This window comes from Pseudorasbora parva, chromosome 11 (assembly GCF_024679245.1).
Source record: "Pseudorasbora parva isolate DD20220531a chromosome 11, ASM2467924v1, whole genome shotgun sequence".
Classification (NCBI taxonomy): Eukaryota; Metazoa; Chordata; class Actinopteri; order Cypriniformes; family Gobionidae; genus Pseudorasbora; species Pseudorasbora parva.
Window position 1 is genome coordinate 43,264,741 of NC_090182.1, and position 23,539 is coordinate 43,288,279.

A 23,539-nucleotide genomic window follows, 5' to 3' on the forward strand; every position below is an offset into this window, starting at 1 on the left:
GAAAGCAAAGACAAGTAGTGGGCTTGAGGAACCTGACTGGGCTAAATTCACTCTCAGTCTCCTAAAACAAACCATAATGTCATGTGACAAAATCAGATACCGTCATAAAATGCACTACACAACCAATAAAAAAAATAAAGTTCTAATAGTGATGTTTTAACCATTTATTTTTTATATTACTTTTATTAGAAAGGTTAATTATTTGTATTATTATTATTATTGTGCCCACGTACTCTTTAAAGAAAACTAGAGATAAATTCTTGAGATAATGCCGAGAGATGTGCAGTGAACACTTTTCAATTCTGATTTTTTGCTCAGATCAGATTTTTTGTTTGGCGGTTCACATTACCTTTTAAAATGTGGCCTATATCTGATTCCAGTGTGAACTGTTTCAGGTTTCAAACTAACCCGCATGCGCGAAAGAACAATAACAATGACATCAGACACAGCACGCTGTTGCACTAAAGATCGGGAGGTTATAGAGGAAGTAAGCATTTTCGCTTTAATTTCTAAATGTTTGTGTAATGGAAGCCGTAACTTTAATGAGCAGGTGCTGAAGAGGAGAAGAACGAAAGAAAGAGAGCAAAATTGGTTATTTTGGCCTTTTGTCACCTTCCTTTTGCATTGAAGCCACATTTTTCTGTGTCCCCGTTCTTCCATTTCGTGTGCTATTTTTTACTTTATTTTTTAAACGGAGCGGTTACGGTAGGATCCTTCTAGTTTAGCTTGAATTGAAGTATCTCCCCATAAACTAATCAGGTCTAACACCTCCCTCTCCCTCTATTGACTCGCTCCATCGCTGTTCTCCATATCTAGTCAAGTTTTTAATGTTATTGTCTGTGTCTGTTGTGTCTAGGGCTAACTCGCCAGTGCATTATTGTGACAAATGTCGACATATTGACGTAAAAGACGCATCAAATCCGCCTTGGCTGTTCACTCTGCGGTCGCATTGAAAAAAATCAGATCTGGGTCTGATTCAGGACCACATATGTATGTGGTGTAAATCTGATTTGAAAAAATCAGATCTGGGTCTGATTCAGGACCACATATGTATGTGGTGTAAATCTGATTTGAAAAAATCAGATCTGGGCTAGATTTGAGTCTTCACACTACCTCTGAAGAGGTCTGACCTGGTCACTTAAAAAAATCTGATTTGGGCCACTTTTGCCTGCAGTGTGAACAGGGCCTTTGACTAACCCAGTGGGTGAGTAATTAAAGTGTGGGTGAGGCCCTGATAACACGGCTCCACTTCACGCTCACTCTGGCTACAAGATGTCAGCACTACTATGAATTACAGGCAACTCATAATTCAAAAAACGACAGTATAGTGTTCAGAAAGGCTAACATTAGCTAGACAGTCTCTGCACCCATTTAAGACATGCTCTATTCACAATAAAATGTAGTCAAATCCATGACTAAATTGAGCTAAAATCAACTTGTTACAATCCCACACATCAGCGTCCTGCTTACCATGTGCGGCCATTTTGGATCGCCATGGAAACGGCTTACTGTGGGCGCAGACAATCACCATCCGTCCAATCAAAACCCGCATCAAGATAAGCGCGTGTGAGACAGCTGGACATGTCTTTATTTGAGCAATCTCGATTTGACCGTTTTACTTGTAAGTTTAAAACAGCACACTGCAAGAAAGTACATGCCTTTTTAATAACATGACATTTAGTAATATTTTTTGTATATTACTAGATAAAACCAACAATTAAAGAAATCACTACAGTAACATAAAATTTAAATTTTGCATTTGTATTGGAATGCTAAATCATTTAACACATACAAAGAAAATTATGTGATTTAAAGGGATAGTTCACCCAAAAATAAAAATCTGTCATCATTTACTCACCCCTAAGTTACTCCTGTATGAGTTTCTTTTTTCTGCTGAAGATATTCTGAAGAAATGTCGGTAACCAGACAGTTGACGGCACCCATTGACTTCCATAGTATGTTTTTTTCCCTATAATTATGGAAGTTGATGACTACAGTCAACTATCTGGTTACCAACATTTTTTTCTTTTGAATTCAACAGAAGACAGAAACTCATACAGGTTTGGAAAAACATAAGGGTGTGTAAATTATGACAATTTTTATTTTTTGGTTGAACAATCCCTTTAACTAGAGTATGATATTGAATTTGTATGAAAGATTTTCTGGATTGGCTTGATTCTTGAAATGGTTTTTATTATGAACTGTTTCGCTCCTTGTGCTCCTAAGAGAAAGAGAATAAGAATATATGTAAGTCCTGCAGGTTTTGTTTTGCCATTTTACAGATAAAATATCAAATCTGATATATATTCAAACAGATATAGATATGAAAAAATGATCATGCCTTCAGCTTTTGATGATGCAAGGGGGTCCTGCAGTGGTCATTCTTGGCCTCTTCCTCGCTGGAATAGATGGCGTTACATAAGCTGCAGAAGTAACCCACCACAGGCCGAACAAACTCTGTCCCTGTTGATAAAGTGCAATAGATCAGTTGTGCATATAGCACAGCCATGAATGGCTTTTATTATATGGCTGCAACACAATATAAAAGGACAATTTTCTTTAAAGGAATAGTTCATCCAAAAAATGAAATTATCCCATGATTTAAAATGGAAAACTAGGTGTGTATGACTTTCTTCTTTCAGCCAAACAAAATTAGAGTTATATTAAATATTCAGGCTATATTATATTACACTGTAGTGGACAGCACATTTCAGGGCCCAGTTAATGGCTGGGCTCCTCTTGGCCCATATCAGCGGACAAAGCTACATTTTGACTGGATCTTGTTGGACTAACACAAACTAAATGTCCAGCGCCATCAGATAAAGATGCTAGGACATCAGCCAGACACCTTTTGGAGGGCAAGAAGAAAACTTCTGGAACCAAGCCCAGAAAGGACAGGACTTCTTGAAGCAGGTCCACATGCAGTTTCTGCCCTTTACCCACCTAGAGAATGTGTGCCCCCTCTGATACCAGCGGCCAATCACAGCACTGGAATGGAGAAGCGCAAAATTGCAATCTACTCCTATTCAGAAAAGGATAAAGGTCTCTACTCAAGAGAGATAAATAGTACATGTTCTGAGTCTGTCCAGCAAGGATGAGACATAACAGATACACCGTAACATCCTGAGCCTCTGGTTCACCCAGAGAGACAACAAAAGATCCAAGGATCTGAGTCTACATCTTGCGAGGTAGAAACAGATACGACCACGTTCTGAGCCTCCAGCCTGTGAGGAAAGAGACATTAACAAACACTACGTTCAGAGTTTTAGTCCAGCGAGACGACTACAGCATGTTCCGAGTCGCCATGCCAGACAGACCAAAACGGATTGACCAAGTTCTGAGTGTCTGGCCCCAAAAAGGCAGAAGATACAAAGACATTTGCAACAAGGTTAAGCTCAGGAGAGCAAACCTTAACTTTGAGGTTCCTTTGTCTGCATGGTCCAGATTACGGACCTTCTGCAACTACTTCAGGACCTCATCTGCGTGTTCCAGATTTTAGGACCCTTTGGTCCCCCAAGAGATCGGCATCCCATAGATCTTCATGTTCAAGGCTGTTGAAACTGATTCCCGTTCTTTTCACTGCATTGTCACCCAGCGCAACCAGTGGAAGTAGTCATCACCATTGGACTGCTTACTCAACCACGTAACAGTAAATATCACTTAACCATACCTCTTTCCAGAGATCTTGGCATTGTTGTATACAGTGGGGCAAAAAAGTATTTAGCCAGCCACCAACTGTGATGGCAGTGACGGTAGGTGTCACGTGACCACGGTATTGTGGTAAAACGGTAACCGTCCCAGCCCTAATACTGCATCAGTTACAATATCATGACTGCGTAGAAGTAGTATCTAGGAACTGAAATGGCCAGCCTGCAGTCCAGATCTTTCACCAGTAGAAAACATTTGGCACATCATAAAGAGGAAGATGCGGCAAAGAAGACCTAAGACAGTTGTCTAAACTAGAAGCCTGTATTAGTCAAGAATGGGACAACATTCCTATTCTTAAACCTGAGTGACTTGTCTCCTCAGTCCCCAGATGTTTGCAGACTGTTATAAAAAGAAGAGGGGATGCCACACCGTGGTAAACATGGCCTTGTCCCAACTTTTTTGAGATGTGTTGATGCCATGAAATTTAAAATCAACTTATTTTCTCCTTAAAATTATACATTTTCTCAGTTTAAACATTTGATGTCATCTATGGTGTATTCTGAATAAAATATTGAAATTTGAAACTTCCACATCATTGCATTCTGTTTTTATTCACAATTTGTATAGTGTCAGCTTGAACTCGACTCGAGTACGCCGTTAATTATAGTCATAAGAAGGCCTTTATCAATACTGTGGAGTCATATTAGGGGTGACCCCGAATATTCGAAGATTCGATATGCGGAGCCTGGTTCGACCACCGATCTCATGGTCGAATCTTCGCGGGTGTTATGAAACGAGGACCATACCATTTTGGCAATATGGGGGTGCTCAATATTTTAAAGACGTGTCGCGGCGCTGAGCTGAGCATCGGTGTGCGACCCCTTTAAGCGCCTTTAAAATTAGAACACGTTCAATGAGTGTACACTCACCGGCGGCAGCATTCAGCGCCTGTCCGCGGACACTCAGGAAGTTGTTTAAAATCCTGCTGCACCACAGAGCGTTCGTGCAGCTCATCTGTCAGTCAATTCAAAATTGAGCTTGCGTGTATAATGTGTGCGTCAGGTGACGGTGTGAGTGAGATCCTGAGGCGCGCGGGGCTGAGCTTTGCGTATGTCTTCACCCGCTTTAGGCACAATTGGCTTCCGAACGTGCATATAAACGCACTCAAAGTGTTCTTTTCCTCTCTAGGCAGGTATTTTTTTAGGTTTATTTATCAAAATGTTCTTTTATATATTTGTGTGATGTTCTGTATTTCGATCGCGGCTTTAACATGTTATGAGAAAACGGTTTATTAATGTTTATCCACCACATTACCTTTTAGGCTATTTAAACCTAAATAAGGAAGCCATTGTCAGTTCGTCTGTCAGTTGGCAGGCAGTTTTGTTCGCTTTATTAAAAGTTGTTGCTGTGTGCAGTGTGTAAAGGAAAATAAAAATAGTTTTACCCTTCTGCTGACAGTTTCGTGCCCCTCCCAACCCATTCACACACACACAGATGATTCGACTATCAGTCGACCATAGAGAGATTCAACAATTCTGATTCGATTGTCTAAATCCTTAGTCGAGGACAAAGCTTAGAAGAGCCAGGATATTTTTTAATATAACTCTGATTGTTCTCGGATGAAATGAGAAAAATACACAGAGGATGCCGTGAGGGTGAGTAAATTATAGGATCATTTTCATTTTAGGGTGAAATATTTCTTTAAATGTGTTGAAGCTCTATAAATATTTACATGCCTTTTTATTTCCAGAACAGCTTCAGGTCTGGAAATCACAATTTTAAAATTCCTTATATCCTGGTTTTCCATAAGCATTGGAAACCTACAGAGCTCTATCAGGGTTGGGCTTCTAACAGCAGCTTCTAAAGAGTGTGCTGTGACACGTGATCTTACCCACTGGATCCATCATTTGTGTTTGTGCCTCTGACACACTGTCTGAATTTTCCACCTCCATTCCATTTCCACCATCAACGTCAGAAACCTGCTTCTCATCTTCCTCTGAGTCCACATCCTGATTATCACTCCAGAACTCCTAAAAGCAGTGCAATTCATCATTCAACGCACAGTATCAGCAGGTATACTGCAGAGAAAGCTTACAAAACTAAATAATAGTGATAATAATTGACCTCCACATCCATTGATCAGTAAGATCAGGTCTTGGGGTAACGTTTACAAGATAGCAATGTGCTAAAAGTGGTTAGTAGTCGCTTTTTTCACCTACAGACAACATTGTCAAAATGATTCCCATTCAAACGGATCCGTGAAAAAGATTAGAAATGCTGCATTGTGCTGTCAGGCCAGTAGCTGGCGATGTCAATTTGTAAAGAAACACAATGCGCCTATAGACTGAACGGGTAATACACGTGAGGTCACTGTTTTAACAAATTTGTTCTTGTAGTTTACTCTGAGACAGTTACACTAAGATTTCAAAAACTTGCATTTTTAAAACCCAAAGCTTGCATTTTCAGGATACAAAAATGCTGTTGGTGTGCAGATGAATGGCCAAAGCGCATACAAATTGAAAAGGGTGTTGTGTAAACAGCCCCTTGGATTCATTCTTTACCTTCTCCAACTCAGATGAGGTTTGTAAAGAATCACCACCAGGTCCATGTAGAAAGTACCTAGCAAACAATACAATACAAAAACGTTTTAATGGAAAAAATACATTCCTCTAACAATGTGCAAATTGAAGGCTAAAACAGAATATAATAGCATAAAATCCTTTTTTTTTTCCAGTATTCAATCAGAAGAACAGTAACGTGACAATATTTTTCCTGTGATTATAAGAGACTTTCATATCCCATTACAGTTACCATCATCAAAAAAAAATAAAAAATCATTACCCGAATACTTTTAATTTAATTAAACGTAGTGCTTTTAAAATCTGAATTTAACATCCAACAAATATTTAATTAGAATTAATATTTTAATTAGATACTGAACTTTTTTTCTGTTGCAGTCCAACTGTTTTTTCCATACGTTTTTCATTGTTGTAATGACTTAATGACTAATTGATAATTAAATTAATAGCTAACTATAATAATTCTCCATAAGCGTTTAAAGTTCTGAATGTGTAGTTTTAGTAAAAACTAAAGTACATCAATTAATTTCACTTCAATACCTTTTATTTAAATGGGCATGTTTGGTAGACACTGAAACCTTGGGATGTTTTCCAGCAACTGTAATTTTATTCATATTGGCCGCAGATACAACCATTTCTGCATCACATGCATTTTCCATTTCAATCAGTCCCTGGAGGAAAAAAAGAGAGAATTGCAAGATTTCATTGATGACTTCATTCACTAAACACGCTCAAAATAAAGATATGGCAGTTATTATTTACTGACCGTTCGATGGAGGCGAAACATCCAATGACGTTTTATTTTCCCATATGGTTCTGCGATGCTCAGAAAATCTGCATCAGTATATTCATCAGGCATTGGAAGATTTCTGATCCGGAGAACTCTGCCATACACTTCCTGAAGTGTTGGAAAAACAATGATACTGCAATGCTTACACATGCTTTGTGGTCTCCAGAAAAAGAAAATTATATTATATTAGAGATTAATTTTGGACCCCATGTTAAATTATTTCTTTATTGTACCTCCTCATCACTAGACATTTGCATGATGGCATCCGTGTAAGTTTCCTTCTGAGCCTCAGCAATTTCTTCAGACGTCTCCGTCTCAGCCATCACTACTGTACTCTCCTCACTGGACGCCAATGAGCATGACGGCTCTTTATTTTTCTCTTCATCTTGTTCCTCACCTTCCGCTCTCCCCGAGTCAACACTTTTCCCGAAACAGAATCGAACATCATCAGTTGTGTTTCTTTTATGAATGAGCACATCAGAACACCCAAGCACAATACAGCAATAGAAAAATGATTTTATTTGAGAAATGTCAAATGGAGAGTTACCCTTTATTCACTTGGCTGTACGTCTTTGACACAGTTATTCTCAAGATTTTGCCACCTAGTCTAATGCGCAGCCTTTTAGACTCCGCTTCAAGTTTTGCAGCAGCATCAGCATCCACCATCTCTATTAATGCCTTCTCCACCTGCAATGAAAACAATTAAAACTGATGAATTTCTACACACAGGTGCTGGTCATAAAATTAAAAAATCATCACAAAGTTGATTTATTAAACTAATTCCATTCAAATGAGAGCTAAGAGTGGCCTTCAGCCCTTTTGTATTGTTGGGTCTGGCATATCGAATCTTCCTCTTCACAATACCCCATAGATTTTCTATGAGGTTAAGGTCAGGTGAGTTTGCTGGCCAATTAAGAACAGGGATACCATGGTCCTTAAACCAGGTACTGGTTGCTTTGGCACTGTGTGCAGGTGCCAGGTCCTGTTGGAAAATTAAATCTGCATCTCCATAAAGCTTGTCAGCAGCAGGAAGCATGAAGTGCTCTAAACCGTCCTGGTATATGGCTGTGTTGACCTTTGACCTCAGAAAACACAGTGGACCAACACCAGCAGATGAAATGGCACCCCAAACCATCATTGACTGTGGAAACTTTACACTGGACCTAAAACAACGTGGATTGTGTGCCTCTCCTCTCTTCCTCCAGACTCTAATTTCTAAGTAAATGCAAAATTTACTTTCATCAGAAAACATAACTTTGGGCAGCTCAGCAACAGTCCAGTCCTTTTTGTCTTTAGCCCAGGCGAGATGCTTCGGACGCTGTCTGTTGTTCAAGAGTGGCTTGACAGAAGGAATGCGAAAGCTGAAACCCATGTCTTGCATGTTTGTGCATAGTGGTTCTTGAAGCACTGACTCCAGCTGCAGTCCACTCATTGTGAATCTCCCTCACATTTTCTAATGGGTCCTGGCCAAATTCCCTCGATTGGCCCTTACCAATCATGGCCTCCTAATAATCCCTATCCAGTGAATTGGCTCCATCACCCTCTCTTCTCTCCACCTATCGCTGGTGTGTGGTGAGCGCACTGTGCTATTGGTTGTACACACCCCATAGTTACAGCCCAATGGAGCAGTATCAGACTCATATTACGAATAGAATTGAGTATGACGACATCAGGCTACAAAGATTGTATCATATGACTTCTTGAATTTAAGACTTTCTGGATTTTGGGCTATGTTAAGTCATGCAAGTATGTAATGTTTTAAATTGCATATGAACAGTTTGAAGATTTGCACATTTTGCATACACTTTTTCTTTCTAATCAATGTCGAAATTGTTCAATTTGAAAATTTTACCTTTCGACTGGAGCGAACCAAACAGCAGTCAGCCACATCGCCGTATTTTTCCCCAATTTTCAGCAAATCATTTTCACTGTATTTTTTTGCCACTGGAAATCCTGCCACCTCAAGAACTTTGCCATACTTTCCCTAATGAAATTAAGCAAATTATACAGAACGCAAAGTTCATTTGGGTAATTAATGGAAGACATCATTTTTGTTCCATATATCCACACTCACAAACACATTTCAAGGGAAAACAGACTAACCTCAGTGACAGAATTGGAGATCTCCATTTCATCACCTAAAACAGAATGAACACACTTTCTCAATTAGCTCTCAAATCTCTAAAATTAATAAAGAACAATGACACAGTTCTTTTGTAAAGCTCTTTTAAGTAAACATAAAGCAAAAGTATATTGCTTTTATGATTGAATTTTGAATAACTGCACAATAAATACCTTGATCTGTCAGCACTTCCTCCTTAAATTCATCTGAGGTGGGCAAGTTTTCTAGATTCCCTGGAAAATCTGTTTCCTTCTACACAAACAGAAAAGGATAGATTTGTTTCTTTACATTTTAAATATAGAATGCAACAATGCATCACCAGGGTTAGCACCCGAGCACACGTTAAAGAAAAAAATGAAATAAAATAAACATGTAGATAATGCAAGTTTCAGAAACAGGTGCAACAAATAAGACAGGAAGAAAACGGGGGGAAAAACAAACACGAAACCTTGTAGTTTTGTACACTGGTAATTTTATAAATGCAATTTAATAATATATCTTTTTTTTTTATTATTATTTGGGGTGTCCGTCAACCGACGACGCCAAAGTTTCCAGTGCTGGCAGCTCCGAAAAAAAAGCATATGGGAAGTGCTGTAGTTTTGCTGCATTATGTAGATTACAAAAAAAAAAAAAAATACAATACACAAATGACATTTTAAGTTATTTCCGTTTCTGAACAAATAAAGTAGTAATCAATGTCATAAATACACAAGCCTAATTTAAAGTTCTAGACTAATTGTCAGTTGTACTAATTGTACATGAATTCATCATACATGTAAAATAATAGATACATAATAAATATTGCATGGGGTGCCGGCGCCAGGCCTGTAGCACTCCTCTGAAGCCCCTTTCACACTGCGATTCCGGCAAATACACGGATAATGCGACCCGGCATTTGTTCCCGGGTCGCTAGATTTGGTCCATTCACACTGCCAGCGAAATACCGTAATATGTGTGCTTTCACACGCAACCCGTAACGGTCCCGGGTGGAGTTGACACGTGACATCCTGATGTGATGTATAATGGCGAGCGATCTCAGCTTCAGCGCGGATAGTAAGGAGCTCCGTGGTCTCGACTTGTGTCCAGTTTGCGCACATTTCTGCTTGTTTAATTTTAGTTTCTTTTTTATACGAACACTCCCTGAGTTTAAAACACCGACTAGCTCTTCTGGCACTGCAGGGTTGTATTATTGAAAAAACAAGCTCTAGGAGTCGCACGATAACTACGTACACGTTGCGGGATTAGTTTTGGCTTTTGTTCACACAGCGCTCGTCCCGGGTCGAATTCCGCAATGTTACTAGGTCCAGGCTCGGGTTCAATTCTGTAATCAATTCCGGGATGTGGTTGCTTTCACACAGAAGGCGACCTGGCAATGTTCCGGGAATATTGCGGGTCCGACGTGCAGTGTGAAAGGGGCTTTAGAAACTGAAGCCTTCACGCCTCGATCGCCCCGAGGTGGCCAGTCTCAGTAGAGGTCAAAGCCTTCGTCCCTCCATGTTTTATAATGGACGCGAAACAAACTAAACAATCAATTTACACTTTAAATAACTTTCCGTAAAGATGGCTCCTGTAATTGTAGGCAGTTTTTAAATCACAATTTCATTTCAAATGTCCGTTCTTTAAATCAGTTTACTTTTAGTTAGTTATTTCATGCTATAAAAACGGGTGGTGTGACGTCATGATTGACAGCTGAGACAGCTTTTTTACAGTCTATGGCTGGTACAATCATCGATCAGAGGGCACATTGACCAATGTGTACAGTCCAGGCCAGGCCCCTGGTGTCACCCGAATGAGCTTCACAGCTACTAGGCCATGACAATTTTAAGATTTGTCTCCCTAACAGCTAAAAAGTAATCATACCTTCAAAAAGTAATCATACCTTCAAAATGTATTGTATGTAACTATTACTTTCAGTTGTATTTACCTCTTCCATTTCCCCAGTTTCAAATTTCTGCTCTCCTTGTTGAAGCTCTTTCTGTTCTCCTTGTTGATGCTCTTTCTGCTTTCCTTGTTGAAGCTCTTTCTGCTCTCCTTGTTGAAGCTCTTTCTGCTTTCCTTGTTGAAGCTCTTTCTGCTCTCCTTGTTGAAGCTCTTTCTGCTTTCCTTGTTGAAGCTCTTTCTGTTCTCCTTGTTGAAGCTCTTTCTGCTCTCCTTGTTGATGCTCTTTCTGCTCTCCTTGTTGATGCTCTTTCTGCTCTCCTTGTTGATGCTCTTTCTGCTCTCCTTCTTTAAGCTCTTTCTGCTCTCCTTCTTTAAGCTCTTTCGGCTCTTCTTGCTGAAGCTCATTTTGCTCTCCTTGTTGAAGTTCTTTTTGCTCTTCTTGTTGAAACTCCTGGGCTTCCTTACAATCACTTAATCTATCTGAAGTTGTAGCAGTTGGTACACACTCAGATGTCTCTGGCTTTACTTTAGATGTATCCATGTCTGAAGGTTTAGTCTGATCATTTGACTCCTTCACAGTCTGGGCATCTTCAAGTGTATCCTGTTCTGTCAGAACATCTGTGATTTCATATTCCTCATCGTCTAGCTCATCATCCACTGTGAACTCATCTTCTGAATTCAGTTCTTCACCGTCATCTGCTATAACTTCCACTCCTTCAAGATCACTATCATCCCCCATGATGTCAGGCAGATTCTGGTTTTCTTCAACAATCTCCTCCACACTCTCTTCTGTTTTTATTTTCTGATCTTTTAAAGGAGAGCTTTTTTTGGAATGGGATGTAGATGAGCTGTCCCGTCTAGAGCTCTCCTTAGTTCTCTCCCGAGAACGTCGACTATCTTCTCGGTTCTTCGAGTCTTGACTCCTACGAGACCTGGACCTTTCTTCAGAGACTCTTCGCTTGGGGCTGGGAGAGTGTCTTCGGGAACTACGGGATCTCCTTTTCGGGCTGCTATTTCTCCTCCTCCTGCTGCTATAAGGTACTGGTGATTTTTCTTTGTCAACATCACTGGACCATGAAGTCAAATATCAAACATGTTATCATTTTAGAAGCAGAATGGAAACAAATCACATCAAATCAAGTGTATAATATCACTAGTGTAGCAATGTCCAAATGCAAAAAAAACAAAGAATGAAAAGGTGTCTACAAGTCAGCAAACCGTGTTTACCTAAGCGTCTGGTACTCAGCTGAGAAGCAAACGTTAATGGTTTTTCCTTTTAATTTGAGAGAATTGGTTGAATAGTGCCCCACCAATTTGTTGGCCTCTTCCACATTGGCCATCTCCACATATCCCTGTACAAATACACATTACACAGTCTTTATACAATATAGATAACTGAAGACAAAGAACATGGCATTAAAATAAGTTCACAGAAAAATTTGCGCAATAATGAGTTTGGCTACCCGGCTTGGCAGAAACAGTGAATTTTTTACTGATCCGAAACGCTTGGCAATGGCCGTCAACTCAGAGCTTATGCCTTCTCCAGGATGTAATGGTGAAAAGCTCACAACAAGAGAACTCTGAAACATAAAGGAAATCATTAAATTAGCATTTGTGTCAAATCTCTAAACTAACACAAACCAAATAGATGCAAGTCACATGGAAAAATTCCTGATACCTTCCAGATATATCTGAATTAGACTGGGAAGCAAGAAGCTGAATGCATTAATTGGATCATTCAACTTAAAATCACAATATTCAGCTTTATATGCAGTTAAAATTGTCATGAGCTATTTTGCTTATGGAGGCTTTGACAGCACTTCTTGTTTATCTCAGACTACAAAAGTATTTTTATATGATGGGGTTTTGGAAAATGAGGCCGTGTTTAACTCGCCCGTGTATTAGCCTGGAGGAATTTCCAAATGGCTCAAAATGTGATGAAACGTAAAGGGGAGGTGAAACACTCAGTTTCAGTCAATCTCACGTCAAGTACCTATGAGTATATATATTTATAAAAGAAAGATAGGCTGTACCGAGTCTTTCCGGAAAAAACGAGCGCCTGGAGGCGTATCGTGTGGACGGAGCTAAAGAATGACGAGCGCGCAGCTACTGCACGAGAGATTGCTGAAAGCTGTCATCCTCAAGCGTGGAAAAGAAAATGTTACTCTAATAAACCATGGCTATCAATCAGATTCAACTAACACATATGATTCAGAATCAGATCCAGAGGCTGAAATAAATTGAACAGGAGAAACAGCAACAGCAGGACGTCCGTCTCTGTGGTATGGACTGTATTTAGTGGCCTGTCAACATTTGTGTGTCTTTACTCGCAGTTTATGAGGACATGATTTGCACGTCAGACTAGTGTAACGTTATACATAGAACAACAATGGAGTAACGTTAGTGCATTTGAATGACGAAGCACACTTCGTCCCCTAGCTTTGTTTGGGTGGTTTTACAATAAACAAACTGACATATTAGTCAGCTAAACAAATGTAATTAAGCACACACCATACATTGCATGCTCCATTGATAAATTAACTAACGTATACACGATCGTGTTGTTTACTGATGTTTACTTACGCGACGATAACCAACATAGACATTTGAAGCAGTTTTACTCACTACCTGCTTCCAAAGCAGGACCGTGAATCTTTATCGCTGGGACCTCCGTCAAAAACACACTTCTTGTTGATTTCGTGAAGTCCTGAGACAGCAGAGACTGTGGAGATCCATTATTGCGATACGACCGAAGCGTGATGTGACTCTTCTCGTCATTTCTGCGTTCAAATTGGTTCAAATGCAGCGCTGCCTTCCCAGAATGCTGTGCAGGCGCATTAAAGTCGTTTGATGTCACCCATAGGAATGAAGTGGAGCGCGGCACAACATAAGTGTTGCACGGACGAGTGAATCTGCACCTTGAGAGCAGTGTTTATGGGCGTGCATTTGCTCTTTCGCCGCAGTCGCGCGCACCCTTCCGGGATAAGAGCCCATACAAGGACCTTCCGCTCTGTCGACGTCAAGCGGACCCATACTCGAAAAAAACTCTCCGAAACTTGTGGGAAACTGGAAGGAGTATTTTTGACACAGAAATACTCCATCAAATGCCCAACTTAGTGTTTGAAACTTTTTCTATGTTTAGGATGGGAATCCAAGTCTTTAACAGTGTAAAAAGCTCAGTATGCATGAAACAGCATTTCACCCCCCTTTTAACGACAAATATTTTTTTCTTTAATAAATTATTTAAGGATTTGTACAATGACAATATAATATATAGCTGTATTCCTTTTTTAGGAAGAGGGTACATGACATCAAAAATCCTGGTCTACAGCAGCTTTAATCTCTAATCAGATAAGCATTTAACATTCAATTATAATGACCATTTCTCACCTGTAAGAAACTGAATGCTGCAGACAGAGAAAATTTTATAATTTCTCCTCTGATCAACAAGGGGTTATGTAGGAAATATTTCACTATATCCTCTGCCTGGCCTGCTGTTCCCATCTCCACAAAAGCCTACAAAAATGTAATATTTATTGGAAGAAGAAAAAAATAAAAGAACAATTATTTAATTCCATTTAAGCATAAAACTGATTCATATAAATTTGTTAAAGGAGTTAGATATAAATGTAAAAAATAAAATAAAATAAAATCCATACCAATTTAGGAAACATGATAATTTTGACAATCGCCCCAAATTGGCCAAGCACTTTTTTCAGGTAAGCTTCGTCCACTTCATTCACTTCGAACTTTACACACACCACTTTGCACTGTATTCAAATATTGTCAAATGATGTCAGAACATAACTTTTAAAGCAGCAAGTGAAACAGAGCATCGAAAACAAAAACACACCTTTGTTGTGGCTTGAGTTTGCTTCGGGTTTTTACTGCTTGATGATTCACTTTTAATGTTCGATGCTCTAATTTTGCTGCCAGACGATCCATTTCTACTGCTTGAGGTTCCACCTGAAAAAATATTAAACATAATCTAAATAAAAGAGCTTATCTTAAAGATGATCAAATATCTATGGAGGGGAAAAGGCTTTACCTCGTTCCTGTGGTGTTCTGGACTTTGCAATCTCAGATCCAGGCTCATTTCTGTTAAAGAGTATACGTTTAGCATGTAAACGAACACATTTCTGAAAGTGTGTTATTTTTTTACAAAAGATATAATGGGGGAATAATGAACTACCTTCGAGCAGATTGGATTGTCTGATCCCACTCTGGATATCTAATGGAAAAGGATTATTGATTTCAGTTTGTGAGTGGAACTGAACCAATGACTTTGCAGTTGTTACCATAATGCTCTACTAGTGGCGCTACAGGAACTTTAACTTGCTACACAGAGAGGTTATACCACATTAAAAAACAAGATAAAAAAATACTAAATATTATTACTCCTTTATAAAATGTTGCAAAGAATTGCACATCCTTGGTTTGTACATTGACTTCAGTACTGTTTCATGTTAAATTGTTACCGTCTTTACTCTAAATATGTGTTTCTTAAACCACTTGACATTTTGTGTTGGCCCGAAATGAATAACATGACTTTTGGAACAAAGTTGAAGAACTTACTTTTCCACAAGACTGAGTTGACTATTAGCATGTTGGGGTCCTTTTACATGCACAGACCAGTCCTAAAACACAAGTAACATCTCTCAATATTCAACCATTCAATCAAACTCACCATAATTTATAATGTCAATTTATAGTCTCTACATTTTGTCCATACCGATTATGGATATCAATTTTAAATGAGTGCATTTACGAAAGTCATGCATACTGCTGTGCTGATTTCACAGTTATAAATCAAGCCCTCCAACTAATTATTTTATCAAATTTAATTAGATTTTACATTTTGGATCCTCTATTTCTTAACAGAACAAGTCAAACAAAAGCATAATGACCAGTTAGTAAATTATCTAAGCTGTGTCTCAATTTGCCTACTTGTACTATGGCCAAAAAGTATGCACTCTTTTTATGAAGAATAAGTACTTTTGAGTGTGCAGCGAAAGAGTAAACAGGTTTGGGATACACTAGCACATCACACAATTGCATCTTTGCTCTGTCGCATCCTGTCAACGTAAACTGACATGTCAGTCCTCATGTCACAGTTAAAATCCTTCACATTTCATTTCCTACCGTATCAGAGAAATGCAGTAGCATGTTGATCTGCATTCACGCGGAGACTCTCCTCATATTAATGCATAATGAAGCAATTAAAAGTTAATGGCCAAACAGATCTTTAAAAAGTCCACATTATTATTGGAGATTAAATATACCACGGATAACATTAAATACATATTTTTTATCAGGTTAAACTGATTATATGCAGCTCCCAGTTGGTTGTGCATATCTGCCATGTTTTGTAATTTTTTTTGTACACTTTGAAAGTGAATCTTCCTCCAAAGTGCAATGAGTTGTGGACAATATTAGCCTTTACAGTGTGCACAGATCCACACTTCAAAAATCTACTGGAAATAGTAGACCATCCGGGGACTTTCGACATACTCGTTTCGACATACTATGCTTTGGGACACATTATAATTTCACATACATTTAATACATTTCTAAAATCATTCCTGCAGGTGCATACTTGTATCAAGATACGTCACACCCAGTGTCATCAAACTCCATTGGGTTTTGCATGTCTTGTGACCAGTCGTGACACAGCAAATTCGCATATACGGGAAAGTGGAAATGACATTTGGGGACAATGGCAGAGGGATAACGACTTCAGGTATCAAAAGGCTTCTGACGATTTGGCATACAGTGTGGAAGTGACTGTTTTTATATTACTTTTGTCTTTATTAAGTTTGGTACATCATGAGGATAAATAAATGACAATTTTCATTTTGGATTTAACTAGCCTTTAATGCATTAATACCTTAATGGATAATAACCATGCTACTTGGACTTACCTCATATGCCCCAGTACGCTCATGTGTATTTTGCCTGAAAATGTCAGGTAAATAGCTGGTAATGCAGAATCTGAGAACAAAAAGACTACTTACCTTGTTAGAGAGGACAGTGATTTCGCAGAGTACGCATGCATATGGAAACACTGGTGGAGTTTTCCCATGGAAATCTGACGCCTCCTTCCTTGTAGGCACTATTTGAATCACCGGTTTCCTCCGTTGATGTGAAGATTGACTGGCATCTCTGCTGGACAGGAGTGAGGTTGGAGCAAGGTCTCTAATGGACAGAAGCGAGGGTAGACCAACGTCTCTGCTGGACAAGAATGCAGGTGGGCCGATGTCTCTGCTGGACAGGTTTGAGGGTGGAACGATGTCTCTTCTGGACATTAGTGAGTGTGAACCGATGCCTTGGCTGGACAAAAATGAGGGTTGGCCGACATCTCTGCTGGACAGGAGTGACGGAAGACCAACGTCTCTGCTTGACAGGTGTGAGGACTGACTGAAGTCTCCACTGGACAGGTGGGAGGACTGACTGATATCTCTACTGGACAGGTGTGAGGACTGACTGAAGTCTCTACCGGACAGGAGTGAGGACTGAGTGATGTCTCTGCCAGAGCGATGTGAGGATAGACTGATGTCCCTACTGGACACATTTGAGGATTGCCTGATGTCTCTACTGGACACATTTGAGGATTGCCTGATGTCTCTACTGGACACATTTGAGGATTGACTGATGTTTCTGCCGTAGTTACCATAAGACTGCCTTGATGGTTCTGTGGCATAAGAAGACGGATTATCACAATAAGACGTTTTGTCTTTCAGATGGTTGTACTCAACCACGTAGTTTGACTCTGAACTGGTGTACGTGCGTGTCTGAGAGCTTGTTTGTTGGACGTTCCCCCAGCGGTCATCCCAGTTTGGATTTTGTTCTCGATTAAGGGAATACGACTGACGTACGGGCAAATCCAAAGGATACTCAACCGATTGAGTGTTGCTCCGATCATCCCAGGAACGAGTTGATGTGCTGGCTTGGAGTGCACTGGACCTAGATGAAGAAGTCCTAGAAATTTTCTTCTTTTTGATCTCTGTAAGAAGGTCAGGAAGAGCATCGGCTGTGATGAGATGCTCAGGAAGCTCGGCCAGAGTTTTAAGGTCTTCAGTATCCAGTCCACAGCTATGCAGAAAGGACAAAGCCTTACCAGGTGGGAACATCGACATTTCTGATGAGGATAGAGATGTCTGCTCTGAAGATGTGTTCCTAATTCTTGGCATGTAGGCGTTAGAATCCCGGGGATAAATTCGTTGTGAGTCTTTGTATTTGTCATTGTTTGCACTGAAATCATCTGGGGGGTTTCGATATGGATGATTGTAAGACATGTCTCAAAGTCAAAGGTCCAAGTGGTCAAATGAGTGTAGGACCTTACAGACGCTGCCAAAAAAAAAGCAGCTCTTGCAGTGATGGCTGCTGCTCACCTGTTAACAAGATGTTAATAAGGAGAATCTCCTTACATTGATATTAAAATATCGTAGAGGTCAGTTCCAGGTGGAAGATCTGCCGGTCAATCCAGTGAGGTGTGTCACCTGTATCAGCCTTACCTTGAGATGAAAAATCAAATCATTCACTTTGCGGATGTCACTGGATTTGATTTATAAAACTTCAGCTGTATCAAGCCAGTAATATATGACAACTCGTTAAGTAAATAAACTTCGTACATCAATAAACTGATAGCCGGCATATAAACGTTTCTTAGCTCATCATTAACCTATTTTTTTTTTTAGGTTAAATTGTATAAATATGAGGGAAAGCATCTTTAACTGGATAACCTTTACGGTTTCCCCCGCCCACAACGTTTAATCACTTCTGCTTTCATTTCAACATGATTTTTACAAAGCACTTGCACGTAATTGTAAATTATTAAACACGAAGAAAAATATTGCATGTTACAGCTGGAGATTTTTATATAAACTACCTCAACCGGGCATGGAAATTGTTTTTCCAACATAAAAGTAAAGAACAATTTGGGGTTGTTTTGCCTGTATGGTAAATTATTTACGTTTGGGCCTGATCGATGCTAAGCGCCGTATTTGCGCTAATGCAACGGCAATATTATATGACCCATCACCAAATTACAGATCGTATTACGTAGGAACTAATAATTTAGTTTGAGCCATTAATATAAACTCACCTACAGAAGCTGCAATAAAGGACCACTGAAGATCTTTAAAACAGCAGTTCTGATGAAGGGAGCTGTAACGTACTTGTCTAGTGTTTTTTTTTTTTTTAAACGGAAACGGAAGCGCGATATTTTAAAATAAAAGTCACGACAGAAATGTTGTTTGTTACATTTGTATTACATATCTTTAATACAATCCCTTAAAACAACGAAGCTGTGATAACTTGGCATTCAGATTGGCATTCAATGTTTGACATTATTTATTTTAACTGATGTTGCAGTAGTAAAAATAACTGTACTAAAACTAAAGTAATGCAGAGAAAACTGTGGATGCCATGCCATGATAGAAATAGATAGGTTAGATAGTAAAATTAGAATTTTTATTTTTTTATTTTTTTTATTTTATTTATTTTTTACTTACATTTAACTTTAACTTTACTAAAATCTAAAAAGCCCTGACTATTTTCTGCACATTTGGTGTTGCTATTTTAAAAAGCCATATTGTAACAAAAAGTATACCATATTGTCAAATGGTAAAGAAAAAAAAAATCTACAAACACATTTCATTTTGGTTGATGTTGTTTACCACATTTATTGATTGCTTTAAGTTACCCACAAGGTCACTACTGCGCAGACTGGTCACAAGGTCACTATTGCACGGACTGGTCACAAGGTCACTACTGCGCAGACTCAGGTCTCAAATCTGCTCAAGATGTCAGCGTCAGTCAGAAAGTAATCTGGTTATTTTACTGTCTATATGGTTGTGGCTAGAAGTGATTGAGTAACAGCCGGAAGTGAGGCAACATCTCACAATAAAATAACAAATAAATTTGCTACTTACGAGAATGTGTTTTATTAACCCTACCGTTACAATACTACAGTAATTAAATGACGCAATATTGATATGCACATGCCAAGTGGCCGGCGTTTCACAAAAACATAAGCATGAGTCCTTCTGGCCATACAGCGACATTCCCAAATAATCCCATTATATCGAAACTAAATGTGGACAAAAATCCACCAAAATAACTTAACAACAGACTTAACAGCAATACAAAATCAATGCAAATACTGAAACATCCCTAAGCCTTCACTGGTTCCACACTTGATAATTTTTTTTATTTATTTTAGGCTACTGCTTTTTTTTATGTGGCGTGTGGCTGAAACATACAAAGTAGACCTATGACAAGTGCAGATTATGTGCTTTATTTAATGTAAAAAGAATTAAAAGTGATTGAATATAATTTTTCGTGACCCTATAGCCTTACTGAAAGCAACCCTTAGATCGTAAAAAATAAATTAAAGAAAGAACTGTGTTCAAACTGTCAAGGTCAACAAACAAGTGTATTCTATGATTTTTTTGTTAATTCTGTCGCTCCCGATGTATTTTTAACCATGCTAAAATTGTGTAGGAATTCGATATTCTAGTCTGCTCACAAGCTTGCCTTCCGTGACCATCAAAAAGCTTATCTTAAGTCCTTGAAGGGTGTGCGCTCTCAATTCTTTTCCAACCTCATCAAAAAAACAAAAAAAATACTGGAAACTCTAAGCATCTTTTTTCCACAGTAAACATTTTCCTGAAGCCGAAGTCATCTTCATCCACTGAAACCACAGTGGAACGATGCAATAGCTTCATTGACTTTTTTAGATCATAAGTCAATAACATCCACTCTTCTATATCTGGCTCTTCATCCGTCTCCCCTATCATCCAACCCCTCACCCGGCAGATTGCCATCCCTCCCTCACTTCACTGAGGTTCAGCAGAGCCACGTTGAGGAAATCATCAAAAAAATGAAGCCGTCCTCCCATCCCGACTGTTCTGCTCAAGTCATTCATTCCCATTGTCAGCCAAATCATCACCCAGTTTGTTAATCTCTCTCTCTCAAAACTGGTCACGTCCCTCTTGCCCTTAAAGCTGCTGTCATCCGTCCTATACTTAAGAAACCAACCCTAGACCCGGAGGTCCTTCCTAATTATAGGCCGATCTCTAACTTCACCTTCCTGTCAAAGGTTCTAGAGAAGGAAGCCGCCTCTCAGGCTTTCGCTCGGCCCAAAGCACCAAAACAGCTCTGCTCAGAGTGGCAAATGACCTTCTTGTGACAGCTGATTCCATCACCATTACTGCTCATTCTCCTCTCGTTGACTAATGCAACGGGCTCTTCATTGGGATTTCTGGCAGAAATATCCAGATGCTTCCAAACATCCAGAACAGTGCAATAGTCCTTCTGAGTCCCATTCTACACTCACTGCACTTGCTGCCTGTTTCATCCCGAATCGACTACAAAATCCTCTTGCTCACACATAAATGCATCACCAGACTTGCACCACCACAAGAACTCACTCTGAAATCCTCCACCTGCACCCTCAGATCATCAGGTCACCTGCTTCTTCAAGTCCCCACCACCAGGCTTCGTACCATGTGTGTGTGTGTGTGTGTGTGTGTGTGATGGGAGATCGAGCTTTCTGCTCGGCTGCACCGCGGCTTTGGAACCACAGTGAGCTGAGAACAGTACAGAGCCTGGATCCGTTTAAAGTAGGACTGAAGACTTTTCTGTTCAGAAAGGCTTTTGTGTTGATTGTTTGTATTATTCTATATTTTTACATTTAATTCATTTTTGTTATTTTCCCCTTTTCCATTGATGCACTTTAAGATTCTTCGGGATGAAAAATGCGTTATAAACAAAATGTATTATTATTATATGCAGTAGTGCTTGCAGAGCCTGGCCACATGCTCTTCTGATTGGCTGATTTTTTGATTGATTGATCTCGGGTCGAGTCTGGTTTGCCGCTGAAAATCTTGTCGCGTCGTGCCTGGCTAGGACCGGTTAGGACGTGGCGTCAGGCTGTTTAAATTTGCTTTTCAAAGCTAGCATCATGAGCTATTTATTTCCCCTGCTTACCTGAACGCAGGGTATGGTAAGCATTGCCCTGGCTGTATCCCTTCTAGTCTTTACCGAGTGAAGGTGTATGATCCATCTTTTTTTGTTTACTCTATATGGTTCAGAGTCACTGAGATATGGCTAAATGACTCTGGTGTGTTGGCTTCCCAGAGTGTAACGGCACTCAAAAATGTCAAAATGACAAATCAGTTAATAAACCTTTAATAGTAATGTAGCTAATAGGGTACATGTGTATTTTACATTATTTTTCCCCCTTGAGAAGCATATTCAAATGAACAAATATTGAACCGACATTGAAACATCACAAGCTTATATTCGACCCCTTCCCTATACAGGTCCTTCTCAAAAAATTAGCATATTGTGATAAAGTTCATTATTTTCCATAATGTAATGATACAACTTAAACTTTCTGATATTTTAGATTCATTGCACACCAACTGAAATATTTCAGGTCTTTTATTGTTTTAATATTGATGATTTTGGCATACAGCTCATGAAAACCCAAAATTCCTGTCTCAAAAATTTAGCATATCATGAAAAGGTTCTCTAAACGAGCTATTAACCAAATCATCTGAATCAACTAATTAACTCTAAACACCTGCAAAAGATTCCTGAGGCTTTTAAAAACTCCCAGCCTGGTTCATTACTCAAAACCGCAATCATGGGTAAGACTGACACCCTCAAGCGAGAGGGTAAGGCTGTTCCCAGAGTGCTGTATCAAGGCACCTCAGTGGGAAGTCTGTGGGAAGGGAAAAGTGTGGCAAAAAAAACGCTGCACAACGAGAAGAGGTGACCGGACCCTGAGGAAGATTGTGGAGAAGGACCGATTCCAGACCTTGGGGGACCTGCGGAAGCAGTGGACTGAGTCTGGAGTAGAAACATCCAGAGCCACCGTGCACAGGCGTGTGCACGAAATGGGCTACAGGTGCCGCATTCCCCAGGTCAAGACACTTTTGGGCTACAGAGAAGCAGCACTGGACTGTTGCTCAGCGGTCCAAAGTACTTTTTTCGGATGAAAGCAAATTTTGCATGTCATTCGGATATCAAGGTGCCAGAGTCTGGAGGAAGACTGGGGAGAAGGAAATGCCAAAATGCCTGAAGTCCAGTGTCAAGTACCCACAGTCAGTGATGGTCTGGGGTGCCATGTCAGCTGCTGGTATTGGTCCACTGTGTTTTATCAAGGGCAGGGTCAATGCAGCTCGCTATCAGGAGATTTTGGAGCACTTCATGCTTCCATCTGCTGAAAAGCTTTATGGAGATGAAGATTTGGTTTTTCAGCACGACCTGGCACCTGCTCACAGTGCCAAAACCACTGGTCAATGGTTTACTGACCATGGTATTACTGTGCTCAATTGGCCTGCCAACTCTCCTGACCTGAACCCCATAGAGAATCTGTGGGATATTGTGAAGAGAAAGTTGAGAGAAGCGAGACCCAACACTCTGGATGAGCTTAAGGCCGCTATCGAAGCATCCTGGGCCTCCAGAACCCCTCAGCAGTGCCACAGGCTGATCGCCTCCATGCCACGC

The 23,539-nt window shown here is 39.7% G+C and overlaps 1 protein-coding gene across 1 annotated transcript; it reads right to left on the reverse strand.

Annotated features, from left to right (window-relative positions):
* Positions 1–1,570: 1,570 nt before the first annotated feature.
* LOC137093240 (uro-adherence factor A-like) lies at positions 1,571–19,225 on the reverse strand. Its single transcript, XM_067458030.1, has 22 exons — positions 19,125–19,225; positions 17,035–18,534; positions 15,596–15,657; positions 15,213–15,251; positions 15,069–15,118; positions 14,874–14,986; positions 14,680–14,790; positions 14,411–14,536; positions 12,484–12,600; positions 12,248–12,372; positions 11,064–12,087; positions 9,313–9,391; positions 9,121–9,155; positions 8,870–9,001; positions 7,565–7,704; positions 7,251–7,437; positions 6,994–7,125; positions 6,768–6,898; positions 6,210–6,267; positions 5,540–5,678; positions 2,342–2,463; positions 1,571–2,221 (listed from the first exon to the last, which is right to left on the reverse strand). The coding sequence occupies exons 2-22, from the start codon at positions 18,313–18,315 to the stop codon at positions 2,195–2,197; spliced, it is 4,230 nt and encodes a 1,409-aa protein (XP_067314131.1). The 5' UTR covers positions 18,316–18,534; positions 19,125–19,225; the 3' UTR covers positions 1,571–2,194.
* Between the last annotated feature and the right edge of the window lie 4,314 nt (positions 19,226–23,539).